Genomic DNA, 17,500 nt, shown 5'->3' with positions numbered 1-17,500 from the left:
CATTACACACACACACACACACACACACGTGTGCTAGCGGGAGAGATGCACCGACAGCAAATGCTAACTTACCCCAGCCCGGCGGCAGCGGCCCCAGAGGATCGTTCTCAGCCGACATCATGGAGGCCTGGATCAGACAGAGAGAGAGAGAGAGAGAGAGAGAGAGAGAGAGAGAGAGAGAGAGAGAGAGAGAGAGAGAGAGAGAGAGAGAGAGAGAGAGAGAGAGAGAGAGAGAGAGAGAGAGAGAGAGAGAGAGAGAGAGGGAGAGAGAGAGAGAGACAGAGAGAGAGAGAGAGAGAGAGAGAGAGAGAGAGAGAGAGAGAGAGAGAGAGAGAGAGGGAGAGAGAGAGAGAGACAGAGACAGAGAGAGAGAGAGAGAGAGAGAGAGAGAGAGAGAGAGAGAGAGAGAGAGGGAGAGTGAGCGCTGAACAGCATCAGTGAGTAGATGAGTTACTCATGACCACATACACAGGTGGTGTACCGAGTAAAGGTATCTCTGGTTGAACTGATGCATGGCTCCCTGTAGCTGACTGCGCTGAGACTGCCACTGCTCGAAGTTCCTCACCGACTCCATGGTGGGCCGCTGCCATGTGGTGGTGCGGGTGTTGTGATCCACGTAATAAACCCTGCCGCGGTTATCCACCCTGCGCTCCCAGCTGAGGTCAGAGAGTCCACACACACACACACACACACACACACACACACACACAAGATCAATGACATGCATCAAAACATTAATAAATATACACATGAAAAACATTAGTATAATTAAGAAATACTCGTCTCGGACATACTCGTCTCGGACATACTCGTCTCGGATATCGGATATACTCGTCTCGGATATACTTGTCTGAGATATCGTCTCGGAAATACTCGTCTCGGACATACTCGTCTCGGACATACTCGTCTCGGACATACTCGTCTCGGATATCGGATATACTCGTCTCGGATATACTCGTCTGAGATATCGTCTCTGAAATACTCGTCTCGGATATGCTCTCGTCTCGGATATGCTCGTCTCGGATATGCTCTCGTCTCGGATATGCTCTCGTCTCGGATATGCTCGTCTCGGATATGCTCGTCTCGGATATGCTCGTCTCGGATATGCTCGTCTGAGATATCGTCTCGGAAATACTCGTCTCGGATATACTCGTCTGAGATATCGTCTCGGAAATACTCGTCTCGGATATGCTCGTCTCGGATATACTCGTCTCGGAAATGCTCGTCTCGGATATGCTCGTCTGAGATATCGTCTCGGAAATACTCGTCTCGGATATACTCGTCTGAGATATCGTCTCGGAAATACTCGTCTCGGATATGCTCGTCTCGGATATGCTCGTCTGAGATATCGTCTCGGATATGCTCGTCTCGGATATGCTCGTCTCGGATATGCTCGTCTCGGATATGCTCGTCTCGGATATGCTCGTCTCGGATATGCTCGTCTGAGATATCGTCTCGGATATGCTCGTCTCGGATATGCTCGTCTCGGATATGCTCGTCTCGGATATGCTCGTCTCGGATATGCTCGTCTCGGATATGCTCGTCTCGGATATGCTCGTCTCGGATATGCTCGTCTCGGATATGCTCGTCTGAGATATCGTCTCGGATATGCTCGTCTCGGATATGCTCGTCTCGGATATGCTCGTCTCGGATATGCTCGTCTCGGATATGCTCGTCTCGGATATGCTCGTCTCGGATATGCTCGTCTCGGATATGCTCGTCTGAGATATCGTCTCGGATATGCTCGTCTGAGATATCGTCTCGGATATGCTCGTCTCGGATATGCTCGTCTCGGATATGCTCGTCTCGGATATGCTCGTCTGACATATCGTCTCGGATATGCTCGTCTCGGATATGCTCGTCTCGGACATGCTCGTCTGAGATATCGTTTTGGAAATGCTCGTCTCGGATATGCTCGTCTCGGATATGCTCGTCTCGGATATGCTCGTCTCGGATATCATCTCGGATATGCTCGTCTCGGATATCATCTCGGATATGCTCGTCTCGGATATCATCTCGGATATGCTCGTCTCGGATATCATCTCGGATATCATCTCGGATATGCTCGTCTCGGATATCATCTCGGATATCATCTCGGATATGCTCGTCTCGGATATCATCTCGGATATCATCTCGGATATGCTCGTCTCGGATATCATCTCGGATATCATCTCGGATATGCTCGTCTCGGATATCATCTCGGATATGCTCGTCTCGGATATGCTCGTCTCGGATATCATCTCGGATATACTCGTCTCGGATATGCTCGTCTCGGATATGCTTGTCTGAGATATCGTCTCGGAAATGCTCGTCTCGGATATGCTCGTCTCGGATATGCTCGTCTGAGATATCGTCTCGGAAATGCTCGTCTTGGATATGCTCGTCTCGGATATGCTCGTCTCGGATATCATCTCGGACATGCTCGTCTCGGACATGCTCGTCTCGGACATGCTCGTCTCGGACATGCTCGTCTCGGACATGCTCGTCTCGGACATGCTCGTCTCGGACATGCTCGTCTCGGATATGCTCGTCTGAGATATCGTCTCGGAAATGCTCGTCTCGGATATGCTCGTCTCGGATATCATCTCGGACATGCTCGTCTCGGACATGCTCGTCTCGGACATGCTCGTCTCGGACATGCTCGTCTCGGACATGCTCGTCTCGGACATGCTCGTCTCGGACATGCTCGTCTCGGACATGCTCGTCTCGGACATGCTCGTCTCGGACATGCTCGTCTCGGACATGCTCGTCTCGGACATGCTCGTCTCGGACATGCTCGTCTCGGACATGCTCGTCTCGGACATGCTCGTCTCGGACATACTCGTCTCGGATATACTTGTCTGAGATATCGTCTCGGAAATACTCGTCTCGGATATACTCGTCTCGGATATACTCGTCTGAGATATCGTCTCGGAAATACTCGTCTCGGATATGCTCGTCTCGGATATGCTCGTCTCGGATATGCTCGTCTCGGATATCATCTCGGATATGCTCGTCTTGGATATGCTCGTCTCGGATATGCTCGTCACGGATATGCTCGTCTCGGATATGCTCGTCACGGATATGCTCGTCTCGGATATGCTCGTCTCGGATATCATCTCGGATATGCTCGTCTTGGATATGCTCGTCTCGGACATACTCGTCTCGGTTATGTGGGAGTGTTCTAATCTGTGTTTCGTTGCAGTTTTCCTGATAGCTCACCTGCAATCAATGGGTTAATTGGTGCCACCTGAAGGGAGCCACTTTAAATCTTGGACACATGCTCTCACTCTCTCTCTCTCTTGTCTTGCAGCCAGCACTGCAGCAGTAGTGTTTCTGCTTCTACAGTCCCCTTTTTCTTTAATACTAAATAAACTTTATTTTGATTGGCAAACTTTTGTTGTCATGTCCTTTATGTTGCATCCCTAGAGCCAGGGTTGTAACATAATGGGGGCTCGTCCAATTTGGTTGGTAAAAAACATTTGTTTTTTTTGTTTTTTTGATATTTTGGGGACTGTATTTGTTTATTCCCTTTGATTGAGATCATTTGGTGAGTATGGTTGTTTGAGTATTTGAGTATATGCATGAGTTTTCCCGGTTAGGAAGGGTGAGAGTTCCAGCTGGGTTGATTATTCGATCCTTCCATCGGTTCACTCTTTTGTTATTTTTCCTTTTTTGTTTTCGAGGTTATTCTGGGTGGAGACTTGTTCTCTGTCGGGGGTAAGCATTTCAGAACTGTGACCTTTGATTAAATGGCTCACAGTTGCTGAGTTTTTGCTTTTAAAGTCGCCTCGTGCCCGGTACACCTCAGAAGATAGATAGGAGTTAGAAGTGTTAGGCAGGTATCCGGGTGTATCATGTATTTTGTATTGTGTTTAAGCTCAGCAACCATGCTCACTTTTTGATGGAAGTGAAAGAGGAATACCTAAGTTAGGTGAGTTAAACATTTTTTTAGGTACTGTAGTGTTTATTTGGTCCATGATCCTAACTTTAGTGTGTTAGCAGTGTTTGTGTGAAGTTCCTTTGTGGACGTTTTGTGTAGACTAATGCCCAGTATTGCCTTTAGATATTCGTGATTGCTTGGGGTGAGTAATCTTCTGTGGTTGGGTTAGTTCTACTTCTGTTTAAGGCTTTAAAAGCTTTGTTTGAGAGCATTTTTACTGCTATTGTCATTTTCGTAGCCCTGTGCTATTGGACCTGTTGTGTTAGCTGAACTTCTGTGTACGAAGTAGTGTTACTACTTAAGTGTAGTTAGTGTTGAGTTTAGTAATGGCTTCTTTAGAAGACTTCCTAAAGGAACCTTCAGAGGAGTTGCTTGAGTTTTTCACAAAGGATCAACTTTTGCAGTTGTCCTCTCATTATGATATTCCCTTCACAAGTAGTGAGAAGCGACTGAAGGATAGTGTGAAGGAAATCATTAGAAGTGTTTTGATTGACAATGGTGTCTTGAAGGTTAAGCAGGTTTCCCCACAATCCATGACTGCTCCTTTGTCTGAAGCTGCAATTGAGCTTAGGCTCAGAGAGCTAGCTTTCCAGGAGAAACAGCTAGAGGTTAATACAAAATTAAGAGAGAAAGAAATGCTTCTTGCACATGAACGGTCTCTTAAAGAGTTGGAATTAAAAGCAGCTGCTTTAACTCCAAGAGGTGATGTTTCTCCATTTGATGTTGGTAGACATATTAAGTTGGTACCTCCTTTTTCTGAGAAAGATGTTGAGAGATATTTCTCATTTTGAACGGGTGGCAACCACATCAAAGTGGCCTAGGACTATGTGGACTTTGCTTTTACAAAGTATCTTGGTAGGAAAAGCTCAGGAAGCTTATTCCGCTCTAAGCCTTGAGAAGAGTGCTAATTATGATGAGGTTAAAGCAGCTATATTGAAGGCGTATGAGCTGGTTCCTGAAGCTTACCGCCAGCGCTTTCGAGGTTGTACAAAACTTGCTCACGACACTTATGTTGAGTTTGCAAAACAGAAGGAGAATCTGTTTGATCGGTGGTGTACATCTCAGAAGGTGGAAAGTAAGGAACATCTTAGACAACTCATTTTGCTTGAGGAATTTAAAAACTGTCTGCCTGAGGTTGTTTCGGTTTATTTGAATGATCAGAAGGCAGTGACTTTAGAACAAGCTGCAATCTTGGCAGATGAGTTTGTCTTAACCCATAAGGTAAAGTTTGGTGACAAACAAGCTGAGGTTCAGTTCCAGATTAAGCACAATAGGTCTCGGTTTGTAAAGTCTGTGCCCTTTGCCTCATCACCTGCCAATAAAATGACTAATGATGGTTTGATTTCAGAAAGGGCTTGTTTTTATTGTAAGAGACCAGGCCATCTCATCGCAGACTGTCCTGTTCTAAGTAAGAAACAGAAGTCCGCAAAGACTGTAGCCTTTGTAAGCCCTGTGCCAAGCCTTCCTTTGGCATCTTCAGTTGCTAACGTTTCATGCAAGAAAGGTGAGTTAGCTGGCTCATCATCATTTCTGATGGATGGTTTTGTGTATCTGTCTTCTGACCCTGAACACAGGCAAGCTATCAAGATCTGGAGAGATACTGGAGCTTTTCAATCTGTGATTTTACGTGATGTCTTGTCCTTCAATGAAAAGTCAGCTCAAGGTTCAGAGGTAATTGTTAAAGGTTTTGGTGGGGGATTTTTGTCTATGCCTTTACATAGCATTAATCTCCAATCAGATTTAATCTCTGGTGATGTTGTTGTGGCACTTAGTTCCCAGATTCCCATAGATGGGGTGTCCTTTATCCTAGGGAATGATCTAGCTGGTGGGAAGGTGCTAGCTGTCCCTGAAGTAACCTCTACTGTCCTCAAGTCAGATGGTCCAGACGAACTTGAATTGGCATTTCCAAAAACTTTTCCTGTCTGTGCAACTACTCGTGCTATGTCTGCTAAGAGGCTAGTTGAAGCCAAATCTTCCAACAGTCAATCTGTGATTCCACTTTATGATACTTTCATGGCCCAAGGTGACATGAACTTGGCAGGGAGTGGAAAGATGTTTCCATCTCGTGAACAGTTAATTCTTGAGCAAAAGCAAGACCCCACTTTGTCACCCATGTTTGAAGATTTGGTGTCTGACGAAGTGCTATCAAATGTTGCTTCTGGTTATTTTGTTAGTGATGGTGTTTTGATGAGAAAGTGGACAGATCCAAAAATGCCATGTGAGGATGACTGGAGTAGTGTGTTTCAAGTGGTGGTTCCAGAAGTTTATCGATCTGACCTATTGTATCTCGCCCATGATCATTGTCTGTCTGGTCACTTGGGGGTCAGGAAAACTTTGGATTGTGTGTTAAGGCATTATTTTTGGCCTGTGGTGAAGACCTACTGCAAAGAGTGTGATGATGGCATTCCACTACTCTTCGCAGTTAGAGAGGTGGTTCAGGAATTTCTTGGTTTCAGTCCAGCTGAACTTGTGTTTGGCCATACTGTGAGGGGGCCCTTGAAATTGGTAAAGGAGAAATGGTTAGATGTTGAGCATTCTACTCCTATAACCCTCATGGACTTTGTGTCTAATTTTCGTTTTAGGCTTAGCAGAGCTTGTGAAATGGCCAAAGAGAATTTGAAAGCATCCCAGGATAAGATGAAGACTTGGTTTGACCAAAAGGCTAAACATTGTGTGTTCTGTTCTGGAGACCAAGTGCTGGTGCTCTTACCAATATTGGGTTCTGCATTGCAGGCTCAATATAGTGGACCGTATACCATTGATCGGAAAGTTGGTGAGTGTAACTACTTGGTTAAGACTCTAGGTCGTAAAGAGAAAGTCTGCATGTGCCATGTGAATTTACTCAAACCTTACTTTGACCGTAATCAAACAGGGTCTACAGAGGTTAAGGCCTTGGCTATACTGAATGCTCCATCTATTGAGACCATAGAAGGTGTTGCTGTCTCTGAGATTGCTCAGAGTAGATTGCCAAATTTTAAAATCTTGGCTGATTTAGACATTCATTTATCGTATCTAAATCTCTCTGCGCGCTCTGATGTTATTCAGTTAATTGGTCAATATTTGGCCTTGTTTTCTGATGTTCCATCTTGTACCAATGTGCTAGAGTTTGACATTGATGTAGGCCAAGCTAACCCTATTAAGCAACACCCATATAGATGGTTAGTGGTTAGTGGCATAGGTTAAAGTGATGGAGCCTGTTTTTGCAGGGATATGACCTTTCAGTCCCCCACATTCGTGGGAATTCGTTTGGCGGATGCTTTGTCAAGGTCGTAAGTGCTTGTTTATATTTCATGTACTTGGTGACTTTGCCATAGGTTATTCTATGGCAATGTTTTAAGGGTGGGAGTGTTATGTGGGAGTGTTCTAATCTGTGTTTCGTTGCAGTTTTCCTGATAGCTCACCTGCAATCAATAGGTTAATTGGTGCCACCTGAAGGGAGCCACTTTAAATCTTGGACACATGCTCTCACTCTCTCTCTCTCTCGTCTTGCAGCCAGCACTGCAGCAGTAGTGTTTCTGCTTCTACAGTCCCCTTTTTCTTTAATACTAAATAAACTTTATTTTGATTGGCAAACTTTTGTTGTCATGTCCTTTATGTTGCATCCCTAGAGCCAGGGTTGTAACACGGACATACTCGTCTCGGACATACTCGTCTCGGACATACTCGTCTCGGACATACTCGTCTCGGACATACTCGTCTCGGACATACTCGTCTCGGACATACTCGTCTCGGACATACTCGTCTCGGACATACTCGTCTCGGACATACTCGTCTCGGATATACTCGTCTCGGACATACTCGTCTCGGATATACTCGTCTCGGATATACTCGTCTCACCCCAGCGGTAACGGCTGCGGTCTCTCCCATGTCGTCGTTCTCGTGTTGTGATCGACATAGTACGTTCTGCCGTGAGGATCCTTCCTCTGTTCCCATCTGAGAAAACACATACTCACTCAGATTACATTGTAACGGTCAAGCATGTGTGTTTGTGTGTGTGTGTGTGTGTGAGTGTCTGATCCTCGTGGCAGCGTGTGTGTGTGTGTGTGTGTGTGTGTGTGAGTCTGACCCAGGTGGCAATGTGTGTGTGTGTGTGTGTGTATATATGTGTGTGTGTGTGTGTGTGTGTGTGTATATATGTGTGTGTGTGTGTGTGTGTGTATATATGTGTGTGTGTGTATATATGTGTGTGTGTGTGTGTGTATGTGAGTGAGTGAGAGAGAGTCTGACCCTGGTGGCAGCGTGTGTGTGTGTGTGTGTGTGTGAGAATCTGACCCAGGTGGCAGCGTGTGTGTGTGTGTGTGTGTGTGAGAGAGTGTCTGACCCTGGTGGCAGCGTGTGTGTGTGTGTGTGTGTGTGTGTGAGTCTGACCCAGGTGGCAATGTGTGTGTGTGTGTGTGTGTGTGTGTGAGAGAGAGTCTGACCCGGGTGACAGTGTGTGAGTGTGTGTGTGTGTGTGTGTGTGTGAGAGAGAGAGAGTCTGACCCTGGTGGCAGCGTGTGTGTGTGTGTGTGTGTGTGAGAATCTGACCCAGGTGGCAGCGTGTTTGTGTGTGTGTGTGTGAGAGTGTCTGACCCTGGTGGCAGCGTGTGTGTGTGTGTGTGAGAATCTGACCCAGGTGGCAACGTGTGTGTGTGTGTGTGTGTGTGTGTGTGTGTGTGTGTGTGTGTGAGTCTGACCCAGGTGGCAGTGTGTGTGTGTGTGTGTGTGTGTGAGTGAGTGAGAGAGAGTCTGACCTGGGTGGCAGTGTGTGTGTGTGTGTGTGTGTGTGTGTGTGAGAGTCTGACCCAGGTGGCAATTTGTGTGTGTGTGTGTGTGAGAGAGAGAGTCTGACCCGGGTGGCAGTGTGTATGTGTGTGTGTGTGAGAGTCTGACCCAGGTGGCAATGTGTGTGTGTGTGTGTGTGTGTGTGTGTGAGAGTGTGTGTGAGTGTGTGTGAGTGAGTGAGTGAGTGAGTGAGTGAGTGAGTGAGTGTGTGTGTGTGTGTGTGTGTGTGTGTGTGTGTGTGTGTGTGAGTGTGTGTGTGAGTGAGAGAGAGTGTGTCTGACCCGGGTGGCAGTGGTTCTGGTCCGGCAGCAGGCGGCTGCTGTCCTGGTTTTGCTCCCTCAGGGTCGGGTGAGCTGGAGCCAGCAGGAGTGTGTGTGTGTGTGTGTGTGGCCGGCGCTGCAGAAGTGGAGGCTGGTGATGATGCAGTGATGGCAGGAGCAGGAGCGCCTCCTGCAGGAGAAGAGGAAGAACTGCAGGAAACATCAGCGGCGGGAGGAGCAGCGTTGTCGTCATCACCCGCAGACAAAACCTCACAACCCTCGCCGTTCACTGACACACACAGACATCAATCATCATTCTGCTTTATTAGAAATATTCAAGACGAGTATTAAAAATAACTTTCTGTGAGATCCACAGGAAATGAGCAGCAGGAAGTGACACACAACTCTCACCGACTGCGCTGCTCACGTCACTGTTGCCAGGCTGCGAAGTGGGCGTGGCCTTTGGACTGTGAGTTTGGTGTGAAGGGGAGGAGTCTCCATTGAGGAGGGGGGAGGGGCTAAACTCGCTGTTGGCAGATGATGTGGGCGGAGCTTCATTCTCTGGTCCGTCTGAGCCGTTCACAGACCTGCAGAATCAAGTTAGAGAAATATCAATCAATTCATTGTTTACTGATTATGATACAGAAGAGATACTGATGATGATGATGATGATGATGAGGTACAGACACACAATTATGTATAATTAAACCAATCATATATTCAGTTTTTTACCACTTTTTTTTTACAAACACACAGTGATAAGCATGCAAGAGCTGATGATCTGCTCATGTCACGAGGAACCAGAGAACCCTCCTCCTCCTCCTCACCTGTTCTGCGTCTCGTCCCGGTTCTCGTGAAGAGCGTCTCCGTTCTGATGGACTTCTGTAAGACAGACAGAGGGATGACACGGGCAGCCTGAGGTCAGAGGCCAGAGGTCAGAGGTCAGATCAGGGGTCTTACTGCTCGCAGTGGTGGGGTTTCCATTGTGCATGTGCAGCGGGTCAAACGAGAGCCCGTCCAGGAACACAGTGAGTTCACCGGTGGACACGACTCCATTCTTGCCGTCCACGGTCAGTGTCAACACCTCTCGCACGTTCTCCACTGAAACAACATCACACCAGTCTCTGCTGTCACACACATTACAATCCGGGACCTTCATGCTCTCTCTGCACACTACATGTCAAGAAATCTTAAGATATTATATTTATGCAGATTTTTAGAATATTTTTGTTATCATTTTTATTTTATTTACCTCTAAATTACAAGAATTTCCCAATAATAAGAATCTGCGGTGTAACGATATTCAAACCGAACCGAAAAACCGCGATACACCCACAGTACGTATGCCGATATTCTCATGGTGACACTCGTACCAAACGTGCTCCCGATACCCCGCCCACCCTGACCCATTGCTCCGCCCCCTGATGACCCACCCACCCTGACCCATTGCTCCACCCCCTGATGACCCACCCACCCTGACCCGTTGCTCCGCCCCCTGATGACCCACCCACCCTGACCCGTTGCTCCACCCCCTGATGACCCACCCACCCTGACCCATTGCTCCGCCCCTTGATGACCCACCCAGCCTGACCCGTTGCTCCGCCCCCTGATGACCCACCCACCCTGACCCATTGCTCCGCCCCCTGATGACCCACCCACCCACCCTGACCCATTGCTCCGCCCCTTGATGACCCACCCTGACCCGTTGCTCCGCCCCCTGATGACCCACCCACCCACCCTGACCCATTGCTCCGCCCCTTGATGACCCACCCACCCACCCTGACCCGTTGCTCCGCCCCTTGATGACCCACCCACCCTGACCCGTTGCTCCGCCCCCTGATGACCCACCCACCCTGACCCATTGCTCCGCCCCCTGATGACCCACCCACCCACCCTGACCCATTGCTCCGCCCCTTGATGACCCACCCACCCTGACCCGTTGCTCCGCCCCCTGATGACCCACCCACCCTGACCCATTGCTCCGCCCCCTGATGACCCACCAACCCTGACCCATTGCTCCGCCCCCTGAAAACCCACCCACCCTGACCCGTTGCTCCGCCCCTTGATGACCCACCCACCCTGACCCGTTGCTCCGCCCCCACAGATCAGTGCTGCTGTGGGAGAAAACGACATGAAATGCCATTTTATAATTACGGCCTCAAAGTTCCAACTGGAAAATTTAGAGTAAAACAATTTCAAGCAAATACCCTTCGTTAAGCATCCAGGTATATAGGTAGACATGAACCATAGATAATGTTTCTGGCATGTGTAATCAGGCTCAGGATCAGACGTACGTTTGCCGTCATGTTTCTGGAGGGTCCCAATCAGGTCCAGTGAGGCTTTTCCCAGCAGAGTGTCGGCCTTCAGCGTGTGGTGACTCCAAACCCTGAAATCCAGCTGCGAGTGTGGCGTAATATTCCTGAACACAGAGTCAGCAAATAAACGAACACCTCGCTTCATGTCCTCTGTTACACCGGAGAGAACACACGGATTATTCCATTAAAAGCTGCAACAGCTAAAACATTAAATGAGGCCTTTAGTTTGGATATAAAACCCAGTGTTGAAGTTGCTATTTTTGGAGTACCAGAACACAGAGTATCACTGACAAATAAAGCAAAAAATGTTATTGCTTTTGCCACCTTATTAGCGAGAAGAAGAATATTACTGGTACATTATATTACTGAATATTAATCAACAAGCCCGCCTAAAGCCTCAACATGGTTATGTGATCTAGTATCATACTTAAAATTAGAGAAAATTAAATATTTAATGAAAGGATCTGTCCAAAATTTGTATAAGACTTGGCAACCCATGATCACATATTTTGAGAAGATGAAGACTCTCCCACTTATTGATCAATGTTAAATATTAATCACCATAATTCATAATTCATCACAATTGTGTACGGACCACGAATATGTACACCAGGAAACTGTATTATTGGCTATGTATTTGTTTATACATATATATTTCTTATTGTTATTATATATATATAATTTTTTTAATTTAAATTGTTATGAGTATTATTATTGTCTTAACCTTTATGTAATGTATGGTAAATTATTTTGGTGGAAAGGGTTATAAAGGGGGGAAAAGCTATAACTAAAATTGAATGAAACTTTCTGTTAATGGTTTGAAAAAGTTTATAAATAAATTATATAAAAAAGCTGCAACAGAGAGTCAGTCATTTAGCAGCATAGAGCCTGGGTGTGTTTCTGACTGTTAGTGAACAGCTGGGGGGTCAGGGGTCAGGGTCAGGCTACACTCAAGTCAGACCAATCTACTTCTTATGTAACTGATGACCAGTCTTAAAGAGAAGGGCAGATAATAGAAGACTCACAGCGTCAGACGCTCGTCCCACTTGGGATTGGAGGAACTGTGGGATTTGGCGGTTTTCTTGCTCTCTCCCTCTGATGTCACTTCCACATAGATGGTCGTTCCAAACCAGTTCTTCTTCCTCTTGAGTTTGGCACAGGAAACTGCCACATGCAGACACAACACACATCAGCACGTGAAGAAAACATGTCACTTCCTGTTCCTGTTGGCGTGGACTTACCGACGGCGTGCAGCTCTCTGGCATTATTGCTACAGTCGCTTCTGGAGGAGCCCGTGGCCATGACCTCAAACACACCACACACTCCATCAACTACAGGACCTGAGGGAGCACACACTCACATGCACATCATCACTCATATCACTTGACACCTGCATCTATAATGTGACAGAGATTAATTCCTCAGCGTAAGACCGTCTGCACAGACACACACATTGGTTTAAAATTGGACTGTTTAAATCAGAGGGGAGAAAAATTTATTTCTACATTATGACAGTTTTTGATGCAAATTATTCTACTAACATTAAAAGAGCACCTTGGGAAAACATATTATAAACATAAAATATAAAATGCAGTTCATGACCCCTTCTAAACAGATTCTAAACTTCAATCCGCACCACTTCATCCCCAAACTAACAGAACTTTCTCCAACTCACAGCTGATGCGCGAGAGCCTGAGGATCTTCAGCCGTCACTGCGAGCCATGGTTCACTGCAACACAAGACACTCACAATCACACAATCACACAACACAACCGGTGCCTCCTTCAGACAGAGAGAAGCCAAGGCTCATGTTCTGCTGAGGTTAGCGCTGTGAGGCGTGAATCTGACCAACATCTGGGTGACCTTTATGAGGTCAAGGCTTCATTCGTAACGTATGGTTTCCCTAAACCGCAGGGCTGATGGGAGAACCTGAGTGCCGGCACACACACACACACACACACACACGTTTGTGTGATTCTGAACGGTCAGTGTCCACACGCTGCGTTTACTGGCAGTTCAGTTAGGGTTAGACACATTATTATATTTCACACACATTATTATATTTCAAATAAATGCAGTTTTCACTACCTGTTTTTTCCAGAAGTAAATGCAGTTAGGGTTAGGATGAACAAAATGACAAGAAACACTCAGAAAAGGAGTGACACCTGTATTTATTTATTTACCTGTCTGTCTGATATAAAGTCAGTGTTTATAACTTCTCTCACTGTGAATTAATTTGTTTATTGTTTATTCACAGAACAGAACAACAAGTTCCTGCAAAAAAGGACTACCCAGAAGCCTTACCGGCTTATAAATAGGGCCCTTAAAGACACATAATCAGCAGTAATAAACAAATAATAATCCACCCACCCAATACCCATCTACACCAACAACAACACCATTCACCACAAAATATCCTCCCACCAGTCAGCATACATCTCATCCTTCCCTCAAACAACGCCAATAATAGGGGTATTCAAACATCACAAAAAAGAAAATCAATTAAGTAAAAAAAAAAAATATGAAACCTTCAGCCTTGTGGTGTCTATCAAGCATAATGTTGTAACAATTTGTGTTTAAAATGCTTTTTAAATATATCAAGAGAAGGTAGTTCCTTTATGGAATTGTCAATCTCATTCCAGATCCCAGGACCCTTACATGCTATACTAAAACTAGTACACTTCATCTTACGCTTTTTCCCTCGTAATAAAGTTCTCCTTCTAGTGTTATGATCATGTATACACGAGGTTACTGGAATGAGATGGCAAAGTATTGGATGCAATTTATGAACTACATTATACATAATACAAGCATTTTGAAAACTATTGCACTCAGCGAGCTTCAAAAGCCCAAACCTATAGAAAAGCGGACCAGAGGGAGCATCATAATTTGCCCATGATATAACACGTATAACTTTCTTCTGTAGAATCTGCAATTTTTCAAAAAGGCTAGGATATGTGTTACACCATATAATATTACAATAATTTAGATGTGATTCAAAAAGTGACCGGTACAATGTTAGAAGAGCATCAAAAGGAAGATAATATCTTAATTTATAGAACAAACCAACATATTTTGACAATTCCTTTGTTAAAAACTCTATATGTTGTTTAAAGTTTAAGGACTCATCCAAATAAATTCCTAAGAATTTGATGTTCTCTACTCTTTCAATTACTTTATTATGTATTTTGATTTGTATACTGTCAATGTTTGTCCGACTTCTATTTGAACGAAATATAATAAATTTAGTTTTAGATACATTTACAGATAATTTATTGTATTCAAACCAACTATCTACTTTAACTAATTCCTCATTAACAAGCTTTTGTAAAATATCAAGATTTTTATGAGCCAAGAAAAGGTTAGTGTCATCTGCAAAAACAACCTGATGAAAAATATTTGATGAATTTATAATGTCATTTACATACAAAATAAAGAGAAGTGGACCTAATATGGAGCCCTGGGGGACTCCACAAACTATATCTGTGCATTCTGAACAACTACTGTTTATTTGGACAAATTGCTCCCTATCAGTTAGGTAGCTTTTGAACCAGCTGAGTGCCTTCCCTCTGACACCATAGTGTTGCAATTTCCCAATTAAAATGTCTAAATCAATGGTGTCGAAGGCTTTTGATAAATCTAAAAATACACCAATACCAGTCTCACCATTGTCTATAGCGTCATTAATTTTCTCAATGAGATCCAGAATTGCCAAACAAGTAGAGCTCTTTTTCCTAAATCCATATTGAGATGGAATGAGTATATTCATTTTATCCAGATAACCACTAAGTCTATTGTACACAACCCTCTCAAACACCTTGGAAAAAGTAGGCAAAATGGATATAGGTCGATAGTTTTGTAAGTTATTTTTATCACCAGATTTATAAATAGGTATAACTTTTGCAATTTTTGTCATTTTTGGTACTACACCATGAGATAAAGACAGGTTTATACAATAGACAAGTGGATCTAGAATTTCAATTGCAATAGATTTAACAACTTTGCTACATATATCATCCACGCCAGCAGTATAGGAGCTTTTCATATTCATAATAATTTTCGAAACTTCCATTTTGTCGGTAGGTGTTAAAAAAAAAGAATTTAAATAATTCCCTTTTAAATATTGTTGGTATGAAGCTCCCCCTGGAGGATTTATGGATTTTGAAAGAGTTTCACCTATAGTGATGAAATAGTTGTTAAAACCTTTGGCAAGATCGTCATCATTGAGATAGATAGTATCATTATGTTTGACATTAATTTCTGGAAAGACAGCTGCTTTTTGATCCCGGCTGAGCACAGAATTTAGTACTCTCCAGCATCGCTTTTGATCACCACGAGAAGCCTTAATTAAATCAGTGTAGTAATTCCGCTTCCTTATTCGTATTAACTTTGTGAGTCTATTTCTAAATGTAGAATATTTTACTTTATTGTCATTAGTTGGATTTTTAATGTAGCATTTGTAAAGCTTATTTTTCCTTTTAATTGATTTTAGGATTCCCTTTGTAAGCCAATTATTTTGATTGCTTGTATCTCCTTTAACAATTTTTTCCGGTATAGTGCTATTAATACTGTTGGTTAATTCATTAATGAAAGTACTATAGGCTTCTTCCGGAATATTCCAGCTAAATACAGAATCCCATGTTTTACGCCTAAGGTTATCAAGCAATTTATCTAAATATTTTCCTGTTAATACTTTTATGCTTTTTTTAGGAGGTAATATCTTCTTTTGTTGTTGCCTGGTCTTAGTATCCAGGTCTATGAAAAGTACAATTGGAAAATGGTCAGTGATGTCTGACATAATTACACCTGAGTCAAAATGTACATTTATATTTGTAATAATATTATCAATGGTGGACTTAGTTGTTTCTGTTACTCTCGTATATGAGCTTATAGTTGGAAAAAAATTAGAAGAATACAAACAATTTAAGAAATCATTTTTCGCACCGTCATCTTTAGCTAAATTGATGTTGAAATCGCCAAGAATAAAACAATGTTTATTCATGTAATTGATGCTACTTAATATTTCATCCAGTTTGGTCAAGAAACGATTTAAGTCTGAGTCAGGAGGTCGATAGACCATTCCAACAATTGTACTTTTCATATTTTCATTATGTATTTCAATAAATAAGGAATCTGATAACCCATCATCCAAAAATGTTAATATACAATTAATGAATTAATGTTTATATACAAGCCTTTGGGATGTCTTCTTCTCTATCTGCCCATACGCTGATCAAATAATATATTTTATTTTATTTTTTATTTATTTTTATCACATATATGAGTGTTTATAATAAGCTGTCTATCCTCTGTGTGTGTATCTGTCTGTCTCTCTGCGGCCTGTTACCGGCGCTCATTATAATGACTTCACCGACGCACAAACGATCTTAAATGAGTTTTAGCTCGTTAATTGTTCATGTGTGTGAATCAGGGACATGTGAATCAGATTCTGTTGTGTTATTCAGTGACTGAACGGCAAATATTCCGGCGTTTATCCGCAGACTCATGCTAACAGGCTAACACATTAGCGTCACTGCTAACGCGCTCTGACACGATTAAACGACAAACAAACTGTCATTGTGAACAAACACACATTACTGACAGACTCACAGAGTCCTTCACACACCTGTGTGTGTCTCACACACTCATCCAGATGTGCGTTTGTCAGTAATCGGGATTAATCTGGATCAGGCCTGAAGCCGCACCGCCATTTTCACATTTTAACCTGCAGATCGACGGTGAAACTCTGCAGTGACTTTAAAAAGCGTTAAACTAGTCAATGACATTAAACTAATCAGACAAGAGTTAAACTCACCAGAAGCTGCAGCTGCGAGTCTCTGCGACTCAAACTAACTGAAGTGAACTAAACAGAACAGGCTCCTCCTATTGAGACACACACACACACACACACACACACACACACACACACACACACACACTCTCTCTCTCTCATACACAAATACGCACACACTCAAACTTTCATACTCACTGACAGACACACACACACACACACACACACACACCGTTTACAGAATAATCGAGTGAGCAGTTTGTATTTTATTGCAAAGTGAAAAACGACAGTGAAACATTGCAGCACTTATAGTATTTATAATGGAAGTTTATTGTGAAACTGAATGAAATGTTCATCTGATTCCACTCAACTCAGTTTTAGATCGATGATCTTTGAACAGGAAACAGTGACAGTGAAGTACAAGATTAACTTCACACTGTATTCATCA

The 17,500-nt window shown here is 43.8% G+C and overlaps 2 protein-coding genes across 3 annotated transcripts in view; both read right to left on the bottom strand.

Annotated features, from left to right (window-relative positions):
- Nucleotides 1–17,218, bottom strand: part of wwp1 (WW domain containing E3 ubiquitin protein ligase 1) — a 54,673-nt gene extending 37,455 nt beyond the window's left edge. Inside the window, exons 1-12 of the mRNA XM_081352338.1 lie at nt 17,077–17,218; nt 12,937–12,990; nt 12,503–12,601; nt 12,287–12,425; nt 11,241–11,365; nt 9,907–10,047; nt 9,774–9,828; nt 9,358–9,533; nt 8,968–9,235; nt 7,760–7,855; nt 482–656; nt 73–127 (exon numbers count right to left, since the gene is read on the bottom strand). Of these exons, the coding sequence (XP_081208464.1) occupies nt 73–127; nt 482–656; nt 7,760–7,855; nt 8,968–9,235; nt 9,358–9,533; nt 9,774–9,828; nt 9,907–10,047; nt 11,241–11,365; nt 12,287–12,425; nt 12,503–12,563 (1,291 nt within the window). The 5' untranslated portion in view covers nt 12,564–12,601; nt 12,937–12,990; nt 17,077–17,218. The remainder of the gene's footprint in view (nt 1–72; nt 128–481; nt 657–7,759; nt 7,856–8,967; nt 9,236–9,357; nt 9,534–9,773; nt 9,829–9,906; nt 10,048–11,240; nt 11,366–12,286; nt 12,426–12,502; nt 12,602–12,936; nt 12,991–17,076) is intronic.
- A 140-nt stretch (nt 17,219–17,358) lies between these two features.
- The window catches only part of snx16 (sorting nexin 16), a 21,903-nt gene continuing 21,761 nt past the window's right edge, over nt 17,359–17,500 (bottom strand). For both annotated transcript variants that reach the window (XM_081353176.1, XM_081353177.1), the window contains one exon: nt 17,359–17,500. This exon is cut by the window's right edge and continues 1,213 nt beyond it. The gene's annotated coding sequence lies outside the window, so the exon portion shown is untranslated.

This window comes from Scardinius erythrophthalmus (genome assembly GCF_964197995.2).
Source record: "Scardinius erythrophthalmus genome assembly, chromosome: 22".
Classification (NCBI taxonomy): Eukaryota; Metazoa; Chordata; class Actinopteri; order Cypriniformes; family Leuciscidae; genus Scardinius; species Scardinius erythrophthalmus.
This window is presented reverse-complemented; position numbering and strand designations above follow the sequence as displayed.